The sequence below is a fragment of the Hyperolius riggenbachi genome, chromosome 6 (assembly GCF_040937935.1).
Source record: "Hyperolius riggenbachi isolate aHypRig1 chromosome 6, aHypRig1.pri, whole genome shotgun sequence".
In the NCBI taxonomy this organism is placed as follows: domain Eukaryota; kingdom Metazoa; phylum Chordata; class Amphibia; order Anura; family Hyperoliidae; genus Hyperolius; species Hyperolius riggenbachi.
In genome coordinates this window covers 306,738,346-306,761,700 of record NC_090651.1, presented here as the reverse complement: position 1 = coordinate 306,761,700, position 23,355 = coordinate 306,738,346, and the positions used below count along the sequence as shown (strand labels likewise).

Genomic DNA, 23,355 nt, shown 5'->3' with positions numbered 1-23,355 from the left:
AACCGGCGTTTTTTTTAAAACGCAGGTTTGAAAACCCATAGAAAACGCATGCGTTTTTTATATTTGTTTTCTCCTGCAGCCCATAGCCTTCTGTTCATGGTAAAACGCAGCGTTTTCCACAATCGCCCGTTTCCATGCGTTTTCTGCACGCAGATTCGCATAACCAATACAAGTTAATTAGCCTGTTTCCACTTGTCAGGAAAACAGAGCATTTTTCTGTGCAGGAAAAATCTGCACAGCAGAGCCATCAGAATTCGCACACCGCAAGGCAGTGTGCGATTCGCATACAATGTAATTCATATGAAATTCGCATTCTGTTTCGCTATGTGAATTTTCCATGCAAATTCGCGTACTGTTTTGCATAAAATCAATGTAAAAGCACACAGGCAATGACATGGTTAAATTCGCATACTTACTAACATATGCGAACACTTATGCGAATTCGCAGTAAAATTCGCGTCCGCACAAGCGGAAACGGGCCCTTGACGGAGAGCTGAACTGCTCATTTGTTGTTCAGCAGGACACCTACGACTGCCATTCAGGTACAATTATTAAATGCAGCTGAATGGCAACTGGTGTAATGCTGGGAATACACCATAAGCTTTTTCAGCAGGTAGATGGTTCGATAGATAATTCCCAACATGTACAATCTTATTTTCGATTGTTTTTCTGATCGATTTCTTATAGAAGTGAATGGAAATTGATAAGAAACGAAAAGAAAATCGATCGGAAATAAGATCGGACAGTAAATCAACTGAAAAATCTCATTGTGTATTCCCAGCATAATGCCTAGTACACACCATACAATTTTCTGTTAGATTTTCTGTTAGATTATTTTCTGTAAAGTTGTGGTAGAGACTGGTTATTATTTCTGGTGCATTGTCTTCTGGTCATCTCCTGCTGAGTAGAACAATGCCTAATTGCTGGGCAGATCGATGGTCAGATAGATCATTTCCAACATGTTGGAAATTATCTGGCAGGTAAAGGCTCGTACACACGTCGGATTTTTCCAAACGACCGGTCGTTTGAACGTTTGAACGCCAAGCGGATTGTTGAAATCCAGTCTTAGCTGAATGACCGATTGTACACACGCCCGATTTGACATCCAAACGACCGGTCGTTTGGAAAAATCCGACGTGTGTATGTACCTTAAGGCTGGTTTCACAGTGGGACGTTAAAGTCCCACGTTACAGGCGCCAGTAACGCAGCCTAACTCACAGCACTGTAAAATCAATGTGCTGTTCACAGTGCACACGTTGCGTTAGGGTATAACGCTGCACGTTGAATGAAAGTGCAGCATGCTGTGCGTTACACCCCTATAGAGCTGCGTTAGATTGTTTGCACATGCTCAGTGACTAGCCACATGGCTTAATTAATATTCACTGCACTGGTGACTCATGGTGGGACTCATAGTGTTGTCCGGATCACGAACGAATCGTTCATTTGATCCGGATCTTTTTTTGTGAGTCGAATCATCCGGATCATCACAATGAAAGATTCGGTTCACAGTGGATGTCTGTCTGGAAGAAACAGGGACATACAGAATGTACAGTGCAGGGAAAGTCCTGTCCTGCTAATCATTTCACCCAGTCTGCTTTCCTTGTAAAATGATTCAAATGATTTGGTTTAAAGATCCGGATCTTTTCAATGATCCGATTCGAATGATGCGAATCCTTAAAAAGATCCTGACTTCCCATCACTATCCTGGAGCGGCTGCTTTGAGAGCCACATAACGCGGCTCAATTTGATGTCCAACTTCAACACCACCAGGCATTGCGTTAGGGGCACGTTATGCGACCTTAATGTCCCCTAAAACGCAACGTCTTGGTGTGAAAGAGGCCTAAATCTAACAGAAAATTGTATGGTGTGTACCAAGCATAAGACAGATGCATTGTTTTTTTCACAGGCCAAATGGGAATTTGCCAGATATACAAATCTCATTTCATTGGGAAAGAGGGAGCAGCTGTGGGAAATTAAAGTATTTACTAGGCATTGATTACATGGCAGCTGTTAACTGGGCAGCTGCTGGATAGCTGTGGTCACTGCAATGCTAATAATTGTGACCTGCATACAAATTGTATGCCGCTTGGAATTGCACATTCTGATTATTTGGATTGACCCAATTCTGAGCTGCAAACAATTTGCAATAAATTTGCTAAGGGTGCGTACACACATCCAATTTTGATTGGCCAATATCGCCATCACCGCCACCATGTAGTATGGTAAAATTGGCCAATCAAATTTGGATGTGTGTACACACCTTAAGTCAGAATAATTTGCAACTCATTGGCCATCTCTGCTATTGGGTAATTTGCTTCCCAATGCCTTTGGCCGAATCGATCGGCCAGACTGCTGTACACACACAGGATTCTTGTCGTTATTGTATGGTTCAGCTGAGTTTCATGTAGCGTGTGTACAGAGCTTAGTTCATAGAGGAGCAAGGTACTGATTTGATTGTGTGGTTGATATAAAACTCTGATTAGTGGGTCGTAATCATGTGATCATGTATTTTGACATTTCTTTTTCAGCCTACATAAGGCCCCTTTTCCACGAGCAGTAGATAGGCAGTGAAAAGCCTCTCAAAGGCCTCTTTTCCACAAGCAGTTACCAGGTAGCAGTGAGCAGTTACTAGGCAGCAGCAAGCAGTTGTGAGAGTTAGGCCTCTTTGTGTGCTCAGCAAGCAGTTACCAGGCAGAAGTAAGCAGTTATCATGCAGCAACAAGCAGTTACCAGGCAGCAGTGAGCAGTTGAGGCATTTCACTGCCTATCAAGAGTTTGTGGAAAGGACGCCTTAGAATTTGAGAGGCATTTCACTGCCTATCAACTGCCTAACTGCTTGCTGCTGCCTGATAACTGCTTGTTGCTGCCTGGTAACTACTTGCTGAGCACACAGTTCAACTACATATGGAAATGAGCCCTAAGAGCAGGGCCGGCCCGAGGCATAGGCTAGAGAGGCTCTAGCCTCAGGGCACAGTGTAGCAGGGGGCGCACAATTCATTGAGCTGTCATTCCTAATTGTGTATGAAGCAGAAATAAATAAGAAAAGGGGATATATGGCAGTGACTGCAAGCCATATAACTAGATATTAAGGTGTTGGGGAGGTTGTGGGCCCTGTGGCCCTCTTAGTCTAATAGCAATCAGTGTGTGATGGCTGGGGTGGGCGGGATGGAGGGGCGCACTTTGGTGTCTCAGCCTTGGGTGCTGGAGGACCTTGTCCCTGCTCTGCCTAAGAGGTAGATAGCATATGCAACCACATGATTGCTGAGCACACAGTTCAGCTGCCCGTGGAAAAGAGGCCTAACTCACAACTGCTTGCTGCTACCTGGCAACTGTTTGCTGCTGCCTAGTAACTGCTCACTGCTACTTGGTAAGTGCTTGCTGAGCGCACAGTTCAACTGCCCATGGAAATGAGCCCTAAGAGGTAGATGGCACATGCAACCACATGATTGCTTCAGGCAATCAGAAACCTTCAGGCCTCCTTTTCACGAACTGTTGAGCTGTGTGCTGAGCAAGAGGTTACCAGGCAGAAGTAAGCAGTTATCATGCAACAACAAGCAGTTACTAGGCAGCAGTGAGCAGTTGAGAGAGTTTGAGAGGCTTTTCACTGCCTATCAACAGTTCATGGAAAGGAGGCCTTAAACTGATCCTGTAATTTAATTAATCACATGCCTTTGTGTATCCTCCTTCCATTTATGTTGAAGCCTGTTACTACTAGGGATAATCAATGAGGTGCAAATTTTTCCAAGTTTATGCAAATTTATGCAGCTTAAATATGGGCCAGTCAAGTTCCATTCAGGTTTAAATTGATTGGTCCATTTTCAAGCTGCATATATTTGCATAAATATTTTCATAAACTCGGAAAAACTTGCATCTCATTGATCATCCCTATCTGTTACACACACAGTCAATTGTGATTTGCTAAAGATTGGCCAATTTTACCACTTTCGTGTAGTATGAGAGCTTACTTACACAATCTGTTTTGGAGTATATTATTATTATTATTATTATTATTATTATTGATTTATAAAGTGTCATCATATTCCGTGGCGCTGTACAAATTAAGAAACTAACATGGGGTACATAATCCAGACAAAGGTATACACCGATATACAAAATACATAGTTGGTGACAAAATAATCGATACAAAATACAGAATTGGTAATGATAGTGATAAAAGTAACATGATGAATAAAATGTATAATGAATTCCAAGACACAAGACACAAAAGGGGAGAGAGCCCTGCCCTTGCGAGCTTACAATCTAAAGCAGGGGTGCCCACACTTTTTCGGCTCGCGAGCTACTTTTAAATTTGCCGAGGCCAGGAGATCTACCAACGTCTCAAATGCTAAGCACGCCCCCCCCCCCCCCCCCCCCGCGTAGGTTAGCCAGGTATATGTGCCTGCAGCATAGGTTGCCTGCCCTCAGTGTAGGTTAGCCAGGTATATGGGCCCTCAGTGTAGGTTAGCCAGGTATATGGGCCCTCAGTGTAGGTTTGCCAGGTATATGGGCCCTCAGTGTAGGTTTGCCAGGTATAGGGCCCCCCAGTGTAGGTTAGCCAGGTATAGGGCCCCCCAGTGTAGGTTAGCCAGGTATAGGGGCCCCCAGTGTAGGTTAGCCAGGTATAGGGCCCCCAGTGTAGGTTAGCCAGGTATAGGGCCCCCCAGTGTAGGTAAGCCAGGTATAGGGCCCCCCAGTGTAGGTTAGCCAGGTATAGGGCCCCCCAGTGTAGGTTAGCCAGGTATAGGGGCCCCCAGTGTAGGTTAGCCAGGTATAGGGCCCCCCAGTGTAGGTTAGCCAGGTATAGGGCCCCCCAGTGTAGGTTAGCCAGGTATAGGGCCCCCCAGTGTAGGTAAGCCAGGTATAGGGCCCCCCAGTGTAGGTTAGCCAGGTATAGGGCCCCCCAGTGTAGGTTAGCCAGGTATAGGGCCCCCCAGTGTAGGTTAGCCAGGTATAGGGCCCCCCAGTGTAGGTTAGCCAGGTATAGGGCCCCCCAGTGTAGGTTAGCCAGGTATAGGGCCCCCCAGTGTAGGTTAGCCAGGTATAGGTCCCTTCAGTGTAGGTTAGCCAGGTATAGGGCCCCCCAGTGTAGGTTAGCCAGGTATAGGGCCCCCCAGTGTAGGTTAGCCAGGTATAGGGCCCCCCAGTGTAGGTTAGCCAGGTATAGGGCCCCCCAGTGTAGGTTAGCCAGGTATATGTACCTGCAGGCGGAGGAGAAGAGGCGGCGAGGAGAGACTCTGGCAGGCCAATGGGATGTAGGAGAGAAGCGCTACGTCATGGCTGGGGGCGGCGCCGGGCACGTTACACACGCACATTACACAGGCTGCCCGCCGCCGCCCCCAGCCATGACGCAGCGGACGCTCCGCCTCTCTCCTCCCTCTCTCCTCGCCTGCATGCATTCTTATTGGCCAGCGGCCAGCAGCTAAACACGAGCTGCTGGCCGCAACAAACATTAACGAGACGCGGCCAAGAGGCCGCGATCTACCAAGGAGGCGGTCGCGATCTACCGGTAGATCGCGATCGACCTATTGGGCAGCCCTGATCTAAAGGAATAGGGGGAACGAGGTGGGGTAGTATGCAACACACATATAGAGTCAGTGTGTTTTAGGATATCTAATAGGAGTGCAATTTGGTCTTAGGACAAAGGGGAAGTGGCCTAAGGTAGCACATATGCTTTTCGGAACAAGTGCGTTTTTAGAGAGCGTTTAAAGGTAACAAAGGTTAGAGAGTGACAGATGTGTTGTGGGAGGGCATTCCAGAGGAAGGGTGACGCACTTGCAAAATCTTGTAAACATAAATGTGAGTAGGTAATTCTAGAGGAGGAGAACAGAAAATCATGTGCAGATCTGAGATTGCGGTTGGGGCGGTATCTGGAAATTAGTGAGGAGATGTACAGGGGAGAGATATTGTGGAGAGCTTTGTAGGTTAGGATTAAGGGCTCAGACACACTATTTAAGCGCTTTTCTGAGCACTTTTTTTTTTCCTCCAGAGCTCTTGTCCCCACAGACACACCTGAAAGGAAGAGATCTGATCTGAGTAATAGTGGCCATACACGGTACAATAAACGTTCGATTTTCCCGTTTATTCGATCTAAATGATTGAATTGAATGAAAGTTGAAAATATTTTTTTTTCGATCAAGGAATTCGAACGATTATCCCGTTTTTTCGGGAAAAAAGATCGGAAATGCTGGAAAAATCTTTATATTCGATCTAACGGAATAATCGAACTAAATTATCTAATTGAAAAATTGTACCATGTATGGCCACCATAAGAGGCTGTAAAAGACTTTCCAGAGAGATAGGAAGATAACCAGGAGAGAGAAAGGACCTTTATGCCTGCATCTGTAGGAGTAAGGTGTGGTCAACAGGAGCAAATGCTGATGATAGGTCAAGAAGGATGAGTATGAAAAACTTACCTTTGGATTTTGCTGTAAGAAGATCATTGACTGCTTTAGTAAGAGTGGTTTCTGTGGAGTGGTTAGAGCTAAAGCCAGACTGGAAATGATCAAGCAGGGAGTTAGCAGATAAATAATGGCTTAATTTAGCATGTATATGGCGTTCAAGTAATCTGGATGCAAATGGGAGAAGTGACACTGGGTGTTAGTTGCTGAGTGTGGTAGAATCTAGAGATGTTGTTTTTTTTTCGTAGTGGTGTCACAACAGCCTATTTTGAGTGGGGATGGAAAGATGCCAGTGGAGAGGGACAGGTTAAATAGCGATGTTAGTGCAGGCAAGAGAGATGATAGCTGCGGAATGAAATTGGAGGGAATAGGACACAAAGGACAGGTGGTTAGATGAGCTTTCAATATTCTAGAGGAGAGAGACTCTTCAGAGAGTGGAGAGAATGCAGATAGAGAGTTGTCAATGAGAGGTATGAAGGAGGGATTTGAAGGCTGCATGGAAAATCCACTTCGGATTTTGTCAATTTTATCAGTGAAGAATGTTGCAAATTCTTTAGCCGATCAGCATGAATAAGGAGGAGAAGGGGAATGGCGTTAAAGGTGTTGAACAAGCGCTTCGATTACGGAGATGGAAGAATATTAGGGATGAAAAATAGGACTGTTTTGCCACAGAGAGTGCATTTCTGAAGTTGTTAAAGGCTTTTTTTATATGAGATGAAGTCCTCACTTGTGTTACTTTTCCTCCAATGTCGTTCAGCTACTCTAGAACACCTTTCCAACTCTTTGGTCAGCTAGTGTTGGCGACTGACACAATGGCCTGGTGCACACCAAAACCTGCTAGCAGATCCGCAAAATGCTAGCAGATTTTGAAACGCTTTTTCTTTTTCTGTAGCGTTTCACCTAGCATTTTGCGGTTTTGGGAAGCGTTTTTGGTGTAGGAGATTTCAGATATTGTTACAGTGAAGCTGTTACTGAACAGCTTCTGTAACAAAAACGCCTGCAAAACCGCTCTGAACTGCTGTTTTTCAGAGCGGTTTGCGTTTTTCCTATACTTTACATTGGAGGCAGAAACGCCTCCGCCACCCAAAATCTGCAGCAGCCCGGGAGTATGCGTTTCTGCAAAAAGCCTCCCGCTCTGGTGTGCACCAGCCCATTGAAATACATTACCCAAGCGTTTCCACATCCGCAAGCGGATCGAAAAACGCTGCCGAACCGCTCTGGTGTGCACTAGGCCAATGAGGGCGGACATTGGTAAGAGGGGTGAAGTCATCCATGACTTTTGTGATGGAGCTGTTGTAGTGTGTAGCAGATGAGTCTGGGTCAGTGAAGGATTGTGTGAGGAGAGGTGCCAGGGCATCAGAGACAGATTGCATGTAGATTGCGATAGTTTCTGTGAGTATGTGAGCATGCTTGTACCAGGTTGGTAGGAAAAGAGGAGGAGAACGAGAGAAGTTTAGAAGGTTATGGTCAGAGTGTGGGAGAGGATCATTAGTAAAATCAGTAACCGAACAGACGACTGAATACGAGGTCGAGTGTATGGCCATCAGTGTGGGTTGAAACAGTGGACCACTGGCGTAACAATAGGGGAAGCAGCCCCTGCCCCCGCGGGGGGGCCCGGGGCCTCCCTGTGGCCCGCTCATGGCCATTTTGGGGGGGCAGGATGGGTCGCAGTATGAGGGAAGGGCTTTGCACATCAGCAGGGAGGGGAGACAGTCCTGCATCTATCTAAGTGGCAGCAGCTATAATTGCCTCCATTCACCACGGAGGTTGCCGATCTGCAAGGGCTTCACATTACTTCCTGTTAAATCAGGAAGTAATGTGAAGCCCTTGCAGATCGGAGACCTCCGGTGGTGAATGGAGGTAATTATAGCTGCCGCTGTCGCTGCTGACACTTAGATAGATGCAGAGGGGAGAGCCCAAGGGGGGGGGGGAACTGTCCCCCCTCCCCGCTGTTGTGCAAAGCTCTCCCCTCATACTGCGACCCCCTCCTGCCCCCCAAAACGGCCATGAGCTGGCCCCAGGGGGGAGGGGGGCCTGGGGACTTCTAGTTACGCCCCTGCAGTGGACCATGGAGACAAGCCATAAGAGGAAGTGAGTGACAGAAGTTTGGTAGAGCCAGAATTATTTGTATCAATTGGAATGTTAAAAACACCCATGATGATGGTGGTTATTTCAGAGGACAGGAGCTGGAGAAGCCAGGCAGAGAAATAATCTAAGAAAATAGAAGCAGGGACAGGAGGGCCGTAATTAACTGCGATTTGGAGGTAAGAGGGAGAGTATAGTCGGACTGCATGGACTTCAAAGGACGGCAGGGAGAGAGAAGAAATTGTAATGAGTGGTTTGAAGGAGCATTTTTCAGAGGAGAATGCCCAAACCACCACTTGTTTGTTCCCACTTCTAGCAGTGTGACTAATATGGAAGCGCCCCCCCCCCCCCCCCAGCCTTTAAAGGGACCCTGAGCAGAACATAAAAATGGAAAACTGAATGTACCTGAGGGCTTCCTACAACCCATAGCCTGCGAGGTCCCTTGGCGTCCTCTGGGTCCCTCCGTGCTCCCGCTGGCTGCTTCTTAAGGTGTGCAACTTCGCCCGAAGATGTGCACAACTATGCATACGTGGCCCATCTGCACGCCCACCTCAATCGTGTACCCCTCGCCATGAGCGTTCTGCGCATGGTTCAGTCTTTTGAGAACCATGCTGGCGCAGAACGTTCCCGGCAAGGGGAGCTTGATCAAGGCGGAGGGGCCGCGCATCTGCAGTTGTGCATGACTTCAGGCGAAGTACCACCGAACGGAGCCGCCAGCGGGAGAACAAAGGAGAACCAGAGGATACAGGGATCATGCTGGCTACTGGGGCTGGAAGAAGCCCCAGGTAAGTTCAGATTTCCATTTTTATGCTCTGCTCAGGATCCCTTTAAAGAAACTGACCATCTCAATAGTGAGGGAAAGGCTGAAGGTACCATCATTGTCCTTATTAATGTTCACCTCTACAGCATTTATCAGTGTAAATTGAATAATACATGTCACTAACTGTCCATTAGTGGTGTAATTAGAAATTATGGGGGCCAGAGTGTACATTTTGATTGGGCCCCAAGTCCTAGATACATATGAGCAACGAATGAAGAGACAGACTGAGATATTTTTCTATTGCGGTCTGAGTCACACACCAAACACTGTTCATTGTTGTAGCCGGTGCTATGAAAGTAGTGAACTTGATTTGAGGACCTATAGAGGTACAAATGGCATTTATCACAATTATCTGGTCATTTATAAAAGTGCCGTTAAGGTTCGTACACATGTTTGACTAAAGTCAGCTGACGCGGCTGATAACGACTGCCTCAGCCAATAATCGAGTGTGTGTACGGCAGCCCCCAACCCGCGAGTGATCCACTCACCGGATGGATGGCCAACTTCTTTGACGATGCCGCTCCTCCTCGTGATGTCACGCACTGATCTGTTGGCCCACCACTACTCCTACTACATTGCAACAGTGCACGTTGTCCGCTACACATCTGACACGCTTCTGTACAGGCGGGCGACACAAGTTAAAGGTGTATTTGCAACTGGGGGTTAAACCTACTTGTGGAAAAATCGGCACAAACGATTATTGCAATTTTACCGCAATTCTCATTCAAGTGAATGAGTGTTTTCAAAATGCGAAACACTGGAAAAATGCTGGCAAAAAACCCCGCTGCTAGTGGGTTTGAGATCAGTACATGCAAAAGACCCTAGAAATGCTTATGTAGTCCAGTTTCTTCTTCTACACACAAACGTTTAAGAAATATTTGCATATCTCATACACTCTTTGTTTAACAAACAATTATCTGCAGATCAGATACACAAGGGTTGAATTTGAAAAAATGAGACAAATATCTTTAATCTCTATCTTTTGAGGTATTTTTGTAGACTATTTTACAAACATCTGCTGATCGCCGTCAATCTTTTGTATTACAAATACATCTTAGGCCCAGTGCACACCGAGCGGTTTTTGGAGCGATCCGCCGGCCGCATCCGCCTATAAAAACGCTTGGCTAATGTATTGCAATGGGATGGTGCACACCGGTGGTTTGAGGTTTTTGCCAAGCCGCAAACGCGCCTCCTGCTGCGCGTTTGCGGTTTTCTGAAGCGTTTCGTCAATGTAAAGTATAGGAAAAACGCAAACCGCTCTGAAAAACGCTAGTTCAGAGCGGTTTGCCAGGCATTTTTGTTACAGAAGCTGTTCAGTAACAGCTTTTACTGTAACAATATGTGTAATCTGCTACACAAAAACGCACCCAAAACCGCTAGGTATGTTTAGAAAACCTCTCTAAACATACCTAGAATCGCTCTGAAATCAGCTCCCAAAACCGCTAGCGTATTGCGGATCTGCTAGCGGTTTTGGTGTGCACTGGGCCTTAGGCAGCTTTAGGCAGGCCTGGAAAATCCAGTGAGACAGATCTCTTCTGTGCACCGTTTGGGACAAGAGGTTGGGTGATTCTTCTACAGACCTGACTGTTGGGCTGAGTGGCTTTGGGCCATTATGTAGGTCAGGAGAGATTAGATACAGATCTTTGATATGAAGGTAGGATTACAGCCAGCATAATGGTGTTAATGTACTCATTTGATATCTCTCACAGAGAATGTTTTTTCTTGTTGGTTATTTTTTTTGATTCAAGCTCCTGCTTGTAAGCTTGATGCCTATTAATGGCAGTCGTTTGATGGCATACTTGTCCTTCAGCACAGGCTACTCCTGATTTTTGTCTGCTTTGAGATCGATTACAAAGGGCTACCATCTCTTCTTCACCATGGCCTGACCTGACGGGGTTTTGAGCGTTCTGTGCACAAGCTCTGCCAGAGATGGGTGTGAAACGCCTGCAGCACATACTGTACTCCGTTTCTTGGAATTGGGCAGGTTTTCTGATGATACAACCATATGGATTTACAATTAAGATTCTGTTTTGAATGTCTATAATAGTTTTCGAATGACAAAGGGACGTACTGGTCTGATCATCCTTGGCTTTAATCTTCTTATTTGTACCACTTGTCCTGCTAATGACGATGCCCAGGTATGTAAAATAGTTTCTATCGTCTGTATCCTGTTCATTTATGGTAATGGGTAGTATTCACTAATCTGTACTCTTAGGCTGCTTACACACTAAGACGTTACAGGCGCACGTTAGTGCGCCTGTAACGCTCCCCCAATGCACAGCAATGTAACACAAGTGGGCTGTTCACACAGCCCACGTTGCGTTACATGTAACGCTGCACGTTCTCCGGAAAGCGCAGCATGCTACGGCGTTAGAGCGGCTATAGCCGCGTTAGACTGTTTGCACATGCGCAGTGGGGGGCGGAGAGGAGGCGGGGAGAGCCAGCTACAGTAGCCGCGCACATGGCTACTTAATATTCACTGCACTGGCGGCCGCTGATTGGCCGGCGGGACCACGTGATGCGGAGTGTCTCGCTCCGCATCACGTGGTCCCGCCGGCCAATCAGCGCCACTCTGGGAGACCTTATAGGGATAGAGCCGCCTAACGCGGCTCACTCTACCGTCCTCACTTGCAGCACCATACGTTGTGTTAGGTGCACGTTATGCGACCTTAACGTGGCACCTAACGCAACGTCTTGGTGTGCAAGTAGCCTTAATGCTGTTGATGTTCAGTCCCATGGACTTGGCATCTGTTGATGTTCAGTCCCATGGACTTGGCATCTGTTTTTATAGGATCTTTGTGTTGATGTTCCACAAGTGTCTGGTTCCCAAGCTTGTACATGAGGCTCCTCTGAAATGTACATGTGGTTTCAGTTCAGTCGGTTTGGGTGCAGGTTCTTGCTAATGCAATGCTATGAGGGATTTTTACAAAATCGCATCGCTCCAGTGTAAACACTCACATAGGATAACATTAGCAAGAGCTTTTAAAATCACAAAAGCCCTTAGAAAAGCTCTTGTAGTGTTAACGAGCCTTAAAGTCAAGAGATCAAAATAGCAACCCTTTTTTAAAAAGGGTACAGTAATGGTAACTTTTATATTCCAGTTCATGGTTTTGTTTTTGTTTTTTTGGGGGGGGGGGGGGGGTTTAACAAATTTAAGGTTTTTTGTTTTGTATTGTTTTTTTTACATGGAAAATACAACATTCAAATAAATCCAGTAAGAACCCAGGCCATCTGTGGTCTTCCCCCATGTCCCATACAACCAATAAGGGTAAAGTAAGCAAGGCTGTAGAACCATTGAGCCATCAAGCAAACTCTTCTCGAGTCATAGTCAATACCTTGATCATAAAGGGCAGAGATGCACTGCAGAGCGCTTTTCGATCAGTTTCCGTTTTTAAAAACGTGTTTCCATTGACTTGCATTAAAATTGCAGCAAAATTGCCACAGTCGTGATTTTTTTTTTTAAACGTGATTGCGTCAATTTTTCCCGTAATTTTACTGCAAGTCAGAGTGGTTTTTAAAAATGAAAATGGATCGAAATGTAATCTGCAGTCTCTCTGCTCTAAGATAAGTTAACCATGGGAAATTCCTTTGCATATAAGTGAGTTTATACATTTTGTAGTGAGGGATTCTCCAATGTAATGTACACCCGAGGTGAGAGTTATATGGAGGCTGCCATATTTACTTCCTTTTAAGCAATACCATTTGCCTGACTACCCTTGCTGATCCTCTGCTTCTAATACTTTTAGCCATAGACCCAGAACAAGCAATAGAAGATCAGGTGTTTCAGACATTATTGCATTATAGCTGCATGTTTGTTTCTGGTGTGAATCAGACATTACTGCAGCCAAGGAGATCAGCAGGGCTACCAGGCAATTGCTATTGTTTAACCACTTGCTGACCGCCTTAAGCCGATGGGCGGCGGCAAGGGCTGGGCCCAAACGACCGCAATACGCCCATCGTCGATGGCGGCGGCGGGCGTGGTTATGCGGCGATCGCGTCATTCGTGACACGATCAGCCGACGCCAACTGGCTCCGCCCCCCCCGCTGGCTCCGCCGCCCTAAACCCCCTCCCCCCCCCCCCCCGTTCGGAAGCGCCGGCGGGTTACTAGCACCCCGATCGCCGTACGGAAAGTGTATAATAGGCTTTGTAATGTATACAAAGCCTATTATACAGGCTGCCTCCTGCCCTGGTGGTCCCAGTGTCCTAGCCACCCTAGTCTGCACCCAAGCACACTGATTTCTCCCCCCCCTGCCCCCTAATCGCCCACAGCACCCCTCAGACCCCCCCTGCCCACCCCCCAGACCCCTGTTTACACCCAATCACCCCCCTAATCACCCATCAATCACTCCCTGTCACTATCTGTCAACGCTATTTTTTTTTTAACCCTAAACTTCCCCCTGCTCCCTCTTGATCACCCCCCACCCCTCAGATTCTCCCCAGACCCCCCCCCCCCCGTGTACTGTATACCTCTATCCCCCCTGTAATAACCCACTGATCACCTATCAATCACCCATCAATCACCCCCTATCACCACCTGTCACTGTTACCCATCAGATCAGACCCTAATCTGCCCCTTGCGGGCACCCAATCACCCGCCTACACGCTCAGATTGCCCTCAGACCCCCCCTCCCCCCCTTATCAATTCGCCAGTGCAATATTTACAACTCAGTTCACAAATCTGATTTCTATATAATACACATGATTGATCCTTTCAGAAGTATATTAAAATATAACTTTTATTAATTTTATATAAAACCACTTATCATAATTTGTTGCTGTTTTATTTTCAATTTTTTACACATAACAGAGTTGGGTTACCAGTGTTTGAAGGAGCACCTATACCTATAAAAAGGATTTCCTATAGCAGTGCTCCAACCCTATACTCTGATTGCTATTAACTTGCTACATATAAGATTATACCCCCCACCAATCCAACATGTTTCGACTCCCTAATTGGAGTCGTCGTCAGGGAAAAAGGTGCATAGTGTAAAGGTTGCTAGTGCATCAGAAGAAAGCTAAAGCATTATATATACATTGATAAGAAAAACAACAAATGAGAGCGATGTGCTCTCTTGCTCTGTCAGCATTGAACTGAATCTGTATCTGCCCTGCTTATATACTCAATAGGGGAGGCGGTGTCCAGTACGGCCGATCCCACCTACTTTTACATTGTCCCCATTGGTCAGATTCACCGTCAATCACTGACTATTCCTGGCCATTGGCTGGCCTATCTCTTCCCATCATATTCCAAAAGTACTTAAAAATCGAAGCTATTACCTTCAAAAGGCCCAGGGTCCATCCTTGACACGTCCCCTAAACATCCCCGGGAAAGCCGCTCACCCACCCTTTGTCTAAGTATCAAAACGCCGATCATCGTATTTAGTCCATAGGCGAGCATTGAATGTTTTCTATTGGTGGATTTCTCCTCTTTTGTCCATCCCACACCTCCTTCCTCCAATCGCTATATGTTAGGCATGTTGCTATGGATACCCGACCCGGACTTTCGTTTATTCAATAGACGCCGGCGTAGGGTGGAGCTCTCCACTTCCTCCTCCCCGCCACGTCATATACCAGTAACCATTCGCCGCATCTGGCCGGACCCTCCTCCACGTCAACTACGTCACTGCCCCTCTCTTTGCGAGATGGGGATGTATGTTTCCGCCCCCAGGACCTGTAAAAGTTATATTTTAATATACTTCTGAAAGGATCAATCATCAATATTTACAACTGTTCTTCCCTGTAATAACCCACTGATCACCTGTCAATCACTCATCAATCACCCCCTGTCACTGCCACCCATCAATCACCCCCTGTCACTGCCACCCATCAATCTGCCCCTAACCTGCCCCTTGCGGGCAATCTGATCACCTACCCACACCAATAGATCGCTCGCAGATCTGACGTCAGATCACCTCCCAAGTGCAGTGTTTACATCTGTTCTCTACCCTAAACACCCACTAATTACCCATCAATCACCCATCAATCGCCCCCTATCACCACCTGTCACTGTTACCCATCAGATTAGACCCTAATCTGCCCCTAGGGCATCCAATCACCCGCCCACACCCTCAGACCCCAGCCCTGATCACCTCGCCAGTGCATTGCTTGCATCTATTTCCCCCCTCTAATCACACCTTGAGACACCCATCAATCACCCCCTAGCACACCTACTCATCAGATCAGGCCCTAATTTTCCCCGTGTGGGCTCCTGATCACTCGGCCAAACCCTCAGATCCCCCTCAGACCCCCTTCCGATCACCTCCCCAGTGCATTCATTGCATCTATTTTCCCCTCTAACCACCCCCTGAGACACCCATCAATCACCTCCTGTCACCCCCCTAGCACTCCTATCCATCAGATCAGGCCCAATACAACCTGTCATCTAAGAGGCCACCCTGCTTATGACCGGTTCCACAAAATTTGCCCCCTCATAGACCACCTGTCATCAAAATTTGCAGATGCTTATACCCCTGAACAGTCATTTTGAGAAATTTGGTTTCCAGACTCCTCACGGTTTAGGGCCCGTAAAATGCCAGGGCAGTATAGGAACCCCACAAGTGACCCCATTTTAGAAAAAAGACACCCCAAGGTATTCTATTATGACGAGTTCATAGATTTTTTTTTTTTTGTCAAAAGTTAGCGGAAATTGATGTTTGTTGTTTTTCACCAAGTGTCATTTTTCACTAACTTGTGACAAAAGATAAAATCTTCTATGAACTCACCATACACCTAACAGAATACCTTGGGGTGTCTTCTTTCTAAAATGGGGTCACTTGTGGGGTTCCTATACTGCCCTGGCATTTTAGGGGCCCTAAACCGTGAGGAGTAGTCTAGAAAACAAATGCCTCAAAATGACCTGTGAATAGGACATTTGCGACATTTGGTTTCAAGACTACTCCTCACGGTTTAGGGCCCCTAAAATGCCAGGGCAGTATAGGAACCCCACAAATGACCCCATTTTAGAAAGAAGACACCCCAAGGTATTCCGTTAGGAGTATGGCGAGTTCATAGAAGATTTTATTTTTTTGTCACAAGTTAGCGGAAATTGATTTTAATTGTTTTTTTTCACAAAGTGTCATTTTCCGCTAACTTGTGACAAAAAAAAAATCTTCTATGAACTCACCATACTCCTAACAGAATACCTTGGGGTGTCTTCTTTCTAAAATGGGGTCATTTGTGGGGTTCCTATTTTAGGGGCCCTAAACCGTGAGGAGTAGTCTTAAAACCAAATGTCGCAAAATGACCCGTGAAATCCTAAAGGTACTCATTGGACTTTGGGCCCCTTAGCGCAGTTAGGGTGCAAAAAAGTGCCACACATGTGGTATCGCCGTACTCAGGAGAAGTAGTATGTGTTTTGGGGTGTATTTTTACACATACCCATGCTGAGTGGGAGAAATATCTCTGTAAATGGACAATTGTGTGTAAAAAAAAAAATCAAATTGTCATTTACGGAGATATTTCTCCCACCCAGCATGGATATGTGTAAAAATACACCCCAAAACACATTATACTACTTCTCCTGAGTACGGCAATACCACGTGTGGCACTTTTTTGCAGCCTAACTGCGCTAAGGGGCCCAAAGTCCAATGAGCATCTTTAGGCTTTACAGGGGTGCTTACAATTAGGCACCCCCCAAAATGCCAGGACAGTGAACACACCCCACAAATGACCCCATTTTGGAAAGTAGACACTTCAAGGTATTCAGAGGGGAGCATAGTGAGTCCGTGGCAGATTTCATTTTTTTTTTTGTCGCAAGTTAGAAGAAATGGAAACTTTTTTTTTCTTTTTTTGTCACAAAGTGTCATTTTCCACTAACTTGTGACAAAAAATAAAATCTTCTATGAACTCACCATGCCTCTCACTGAATACTTTGGGATGTCTTCTTTCCAAAATGGGGTCATTTGGGGTGTATCTATGCTATCCTGGAATTTTAGCCCCTCATGAAACCTGACAGGTGCTCAGAAAAGTCAGAGATGCTTCCAAATGGGAAAATTCACTTTTTGCACCATAGTTTGTAAACGCTATAACTTTTACCCAATCCAATAAATATACACTGAATGGGTTTTTTTTTAATCAAAAACATGTTTGTGCGCATTTTTCGTGCTGCATGTATACAGAAATTTTACTTTATTTGAAAAATGTCAGCACAGAAAGTAAAAAAAATTCATGTCTTTTTGATGAATATAATAAAAAGTAAAACTCGCAGCAGCAATCAAATAGCACCAAAAGAAAGCTGTATTAGTGACAAGAAAAGGAGGTAAAATTCATTTAGGTGGTAGGTTGTATGACCGAGCAATAAACCGTGAAAGCTGCAGTGGTCTGAATGGAAAAAAAAGGCTCTGGTCCTTAAGGGGCGAAAAGACTGTGGTCCTCAAGTGGTTAAAAGAAAATAAATATGGCAGCCTCCATTTAGTTCAGGTTCCCTTTAATCTATTCTCCCATTGTAGGAGTCTGTGTCTGATTCCAGTGCAGAACCAGCATTTACCTGCAGTAGCATAAAAGCGGAGAACATCCCATAATATCACAGCTCTTTTAGATGATAGTTTCTCCCACAATACCCAGCAGCAACCTTTTGGATTCAGTACCTATTGAGTGAGATTTTATTGACTTGTATCCAATGAATGATTGCAGAAATCCTTGTCTGACCTCTCTATTGTCTGTAAATACTGCCTCATAAAATCTTACTCCAACTTGCCAGTCTTCAGTGGAATGCTGTACTAAATCGCAATGCGGAGAGTCTTTGTTAAAGGATTTCTTGAAATTCACAAAGCTGTCCTACTGTGACAAGGGTGCTATCTGCCGCAATGGCACTCATAGTTTAATTTTTCCAATAAATACAGTATTTTACCTTTGGAACTGTGCGGGTCAGAGACTTCTTTGTGACTGTGACCCTGTTGGTACACCTAGCAAGTTCCTTTCACCTGGCTCATGAGTGCCGACCCAATATTGGATCAATCTTCTACATACCTGTCAAAATCCGGCCCGCGGGCAAAATCTGGCCCTCACAGCCATTAAATGTGGCCCTCAAGTGGTTTCCCACTTTGCATTATGTTTGGCCCACTCTAGTCCACCAGGGAAGCTATATTTTAGGTGAAGCCCTAGAATAGCAGGGAAGCCATATGGGGGGGGGGAACGGGAATGCACCTAACACTAAGGAACTGTATAGGGGTTGGAGGGGGCCTCTAGACACCAGGGAACAGTATAGGGGTTGGAGGGAGGCCATTAGACACCTGGGAACTTTATAATGGAGGATGATCACCAGTACACATTGAGGTTGGCCCTCGACTTTGTCCCAGTGTACAATTTCAGTCGCATGCAGTGCATTTGTGATTTAGACTAATCGCAAAAGCTGCAGTGATAATGATCCCATAGGGACACATTAGCAGCAGTGCCTTGCTGGTCGCCAGCGATCAGCAACACCTTGAAAGCGCTCAAGTGAGAACCAGCCTTTAGAGCGTACCTAAGCAGATATGTGATGGATGTATTCACAAAAGGAGTGGCATGAACAATGGGAGCGGCATCACTGGGGGTGAGTAGATCCACCCACCGGATCGCTCGTGGGTTAGGGGTCACTGGCTGCCAAACTCATGCCTGATTATTGGCCGAAGCAGTCATTGGCCGCCTCAGCCAACCTAAGTCAGGCATGTATATGAGGCTTTTGCCCAATTCTGAGCTTCAATTTTTCATAACCAATGGCCTGCATCCACTGGCTATAGTAATCTAAATAAAGTTTGAAAACGAGTGTAAAAAAACAAAAACAAAAAACCTACATTTACCATTAGTTGAAAAATACAGAAGTTTTGAATCAGGATGATACCATCCATTGGCTAACTTAGAAGAAAAGCAGAAAGCTTTTAGCTATGAAGCCTTCATGAGACCGCGTCCCTTCCCTCCAATCAGCGGGGAGGGGAGGGACACAGGCGGGGACCGGAGCTATGGAGGAGGCGGGGAGCGGCGGAGATTGATAGGCAATTGTAAACAGTCGGCTGGTGACACGCTGCGCGTCGACAGCGTGGCTGTGATTTATGGGGGGCAGAGCAGAGCGCAGGGGGGCCCAGGAAGGACGATATAGCAACAGAGGCTGGTGATTATATGCATAGCCAGCCTCTGTCTGCTATTAGGATTCTTAGAACCCACCTCGGGTTCTCTTTAAAGGATACCCGAACTGACATGTGACATGATGAGATAGGCATGTGTATGTACAGTGCCTAGCACACAAATAACTAGGCTGTGTTCCTTTTTTTCTTTCTCTGTCTGAAAGAGTTAAATATCAGGTATGGAAGTGGCTGACTCAGTCCTGACTCAGACAGGAAGTGACCCTCACTGATAAGAAATTCCAACTATAAAACACTTTCCTAGCAGAAAATGGCTTCTGAGAGCAAGAAAGAGATAAAAAGGGGAATTTCCTTATCAGTGGCAGTCACACTGTAGTCACTGCCTGTCTGAGTCAGGACTGAGTCAGCCACTTACATACCTGATATTTAACTCTTTCAGACAGAGAAATAAAAAAAGGAACACAGCATAGTTATTTTGGTGCTAGGCACTATACATACACATGTCTATCTCATCATGTCACATGTCACTTCGGGTATCCTTTAAGTAAGCCAATAAATGGTATCCTCCTGATTCAAAACCTCTTGCTTTTACTGATGGCTAACATGGTTGAATACTCTACTGCATGAAAAATACAGGAAAGTCCTCTTGAGGTAAACTACAAGGGAACTTGCCGAATAGTTTACTGTATCAGCATTTTTCATCCATTTTATATTCATATGGGTGCATTCTTCATATTCTAGGTCGTTATTGTTTGTACAAAAATGTGATCTGTTATCCTTTGTTTCCATTCTCTGCTAGGTATTAAATTCTTTATGGAAGAGCCTCTGTTACCATCCAAGGTACAGGACCGATGTCAAGTAAAGATGGAGTTACCGAATAAGAAGAAGAAAAGAGTCCTCTTGGGATGCATGCTTACATCAGTCATAGTGTTCATTGTACTGTACAGATTGCAGCTTCAAATACAGTTTATAAACTTTTCAGCAAATTTGCCTTTAGCTTTAATTTGTCCTGACAAAGACAAGAAATCTGCTGCGTCCAATGAGGAGGTCGAAAGCGTAAGCGCTAATGAAATTGTAACTAAATGCAAGAACGCTGGAATATGGACAGTTAAACCCGATGGTCGGTTGGGCAACCACATGGGAGAGTATGCCACGTTGTATGCCTTGGCTAAATCAAATAAACGCCAAGCTTTCATTCTGTCGGACATGCACAACTACTTGGCGCCCATATTTAAAATTACACTGCCGGTTTTGCATAATAATGTCGCCAGTCAAGTTCCTTTCCAAGAATACTGGATTCATGACTGGATGTCAGAAGAGTATAATCACATAGATGAGAGCTTTATAAAATTTACAGGATACCCATGCTCATGGACGTTTTTTCACCACCTTCGGGATGAAATCCGTAAGGAATTTACAATCCATGATTACCTTAAGAATGAAGCCAACCAAGTCTTGGAGAACATAAAAGGTTCCAGAAAGAATGCCACCTTCATTGGCGTCCACGTTCGGAGAGGAGACTATTTAAACGTCATGCCAAATGTTTGGAAGGGCGTGGTTGCGGACAGAGGTTATTTGGAGACAGCCATGAACTACTTTCGTGGAAAATATAAAGAACCTATTTTTGTGGTGACCAGTAATGGAATGGATTGGTGCAAGGAAAACATTGACAACTCCAAAGGAGATGTCTTCTTCTCAGGAGATGGTAATGAATCGACTCCTGGCAAAGACTTTGCCCTTCTGGCTAGTTGTAACCATACAATTATGACAATCGGAACCTTTGGGTTCTGGGCAAGTTATCTAGTAGGAGGAGAAACGATCTACCTCACAAACTTTACATTACCAGAATCAGAATTTTTGAAACTTTTTCATTATGATGCAGCATTTCTCCCTGAATGGAAGGGCATTCCTGCTGACCTCTCACCCCTGAGAAATTGATATAACTGCTCCAACAGCCAAAGCTGCCTGTATCTCTCACACATATCTATATGGAACCTCAGAGGCACAAACAGATTGCCATATTGCCATACCTCTTAAGCAGTAAAAACAGGGGGACAGATTTCTGAAAACCAGAGCAAAAGTGGAACAGTTTCCTACTGCTTCCAGCCAGATTCGGTTTTGTTTGGGAGATGCAACGGCATCACTGGTTCTCCTGGCCACGACTTCTCCACTTTTGCTCTGGTTTTACCAGTACTACCAGCCAATACATAAACTTGGCTTTTATGGGTCTTGCAAATCCTGCTGATTATTTTTAGATGTGAATATTTTATAAAGCAATTATTTATTTTTTTAAGATTGTTCAGGGGTGCTCCGGCCTTCTGTGCTGACTAATGAATGGCAGAGCAATTGAAAGAAAATACTCTACAGCTGGCAATTACCGTTTTTAAAGAACGTGCTTGCAGGAGTATAAATGGGCATTTTTTTGTATATTACTTGAAAGGTGAAAGGGTGACATTTCCCCTGTGTCTTTGGAGATGCTTAAAGGTGATTGGGGGGGGGGGGCATATTGACAAAAAGTTGTCGTTCATAGGGAGTGCACATTAATGGTATTGTTGCATGCACTGACTAGGTAGAATGTGTTGGGGCAATTGGCATGACCTGCACTATCTAGGTAATGCTAGCATTATTAGAGTAACCTGTGCTACTCAAAAAGTGTAACTCTTTACCCTAGCAACACTTGTTACCTAGGTAACCTGAGTCGCATTAACGGCACACAGTATGCCACCTTGTCAGCGTTAATAACAGGAAAATTGCCATGCTCTAATTGCGCATGGCAACTTTACCAAACATTTGTTAATATGTCCCAAGCTTAATTTGCTATCAGAAGCAATATAGATGAAACCTCACAAATTACTTAAAGGACCCCTATCGCAAAAAATTGTAACAGCATACAAATGAGAAGTAGGTTTCTTCCAGCATAAAATGAGCCACAAATGACCTTTTTTCCTATGTTGCTGTCACTCACAGTAAGTAGTAGAAATCTGACAGAACCGACCGGTTTTGAATTAGTCCATCTCTTCATGGAGGATTTTCAGCATGGCCTTTATTCTTTATAAAGACACTCCCTGAAAAGGATTTATACAAAGATGATAGCCAGCCTCACTGCACACTCTTTGGCAGTTGGACAGAGCAACTACCGTTTACTAAGTGCTTTTGAAAATAAAGAAAACCCTTAGAATCCCCCATGAGGAGATGGAGGTAATCAAAAACCTGTTGGTTATGTCAGATTCGTACTACCTATTGTGACAACAAAAAGGAGAAAAGTAATTTATCGCTCATTTTACCCTGGAAGGAACATGCTTCATATTTGTACGTGTTTACATGTGTTTAAAGTGTAATGATTTTCGTGATACTGGACCTTGACATTCAACCATTCCAGACCAGCAGTTAATGGAAGGTATGAGGAACTACGCATTCCGTGTATCATTTAAAGCCCTACTAAACTCTCAACTGAAGTTATTACATTCTGAGTTCACACATTGTCTAGTGTAAAATTAAAGTTAAAAATGAATCTGTTTTATTGCTGTGCTTGCCTGCAGTTATACATTACTCCATAGCTCTGCAAGACCTCTGCACTGGTGGGTTTCCTGCTCAATACAGGAAGTCTTCCAGTGAACTGCAAGTCTACAGCAGGCTAGTTAATTAACTAGTTAAAATACCATAGTTGTTACTGCCTCATTCACTGCTGTTGCCACCACGTCCAGCCACGTTTTCTACTGTAATGTTGGAAATTGCAGTTTGGTCTCTACTGTTTTCCTTACTTTGGGACACACCTGACTCACAGCAGAGTCATAACTGCAGCAGCAGATTCATATTGAGGTCAGGAAGCCAGATGTACTGCAGTGGCAAGCACCTCTGATTCATGAAAAGGTATTCTTTCCATCACTTTCTTTCTTTGCACTGTTTATGTTCACTTATCAACATGATTGCTATAAGAATTAGATGTATTTATTTTTTTCAATTCTGAGTTTATTGGGCATTACATGATACACAGAA

At 45.0% G+C, this 23,355-nt stretch overlaps 1 protein-coding gene across 7 annotated transcripts in view; it reads left to right on the top strand.

The window, feature by feature from the left end:
- Positions 1-21,814, top strand: part of LOC137522835 (galactoside alpha-(1,2)-fucosyltransferase 2-like) — a 321,802-nt gene extending 299,988 nt beyond the window's left edge. For 5 of the 7 annotated variants that reach the window (XM_068242964.1, XM_068242962.1, XM_068242963.1 and 2 more), the window contains one exon: positions 20,159-21,814. In XM_068242964.1, coding sequence (XP_068099065.1) covers positions 20,159-21,297 — 1,139 coding nt within the window. In that variant the 3' untranslated portion in view covers positions 21,298-21,814. Of the gene's footprint in view, positions 1-2,852; positions 2,871-3,459; positions 3,530-20,158 lie in introns of those variants that run through there. The other 2 variants (XM_068242969.1, XM_068242968.1) reach the window with 2 other exon arrangements.
- The last annotated feature ends 1,541 nt before the right edge of the window (positions 21,815-23,355 follow it).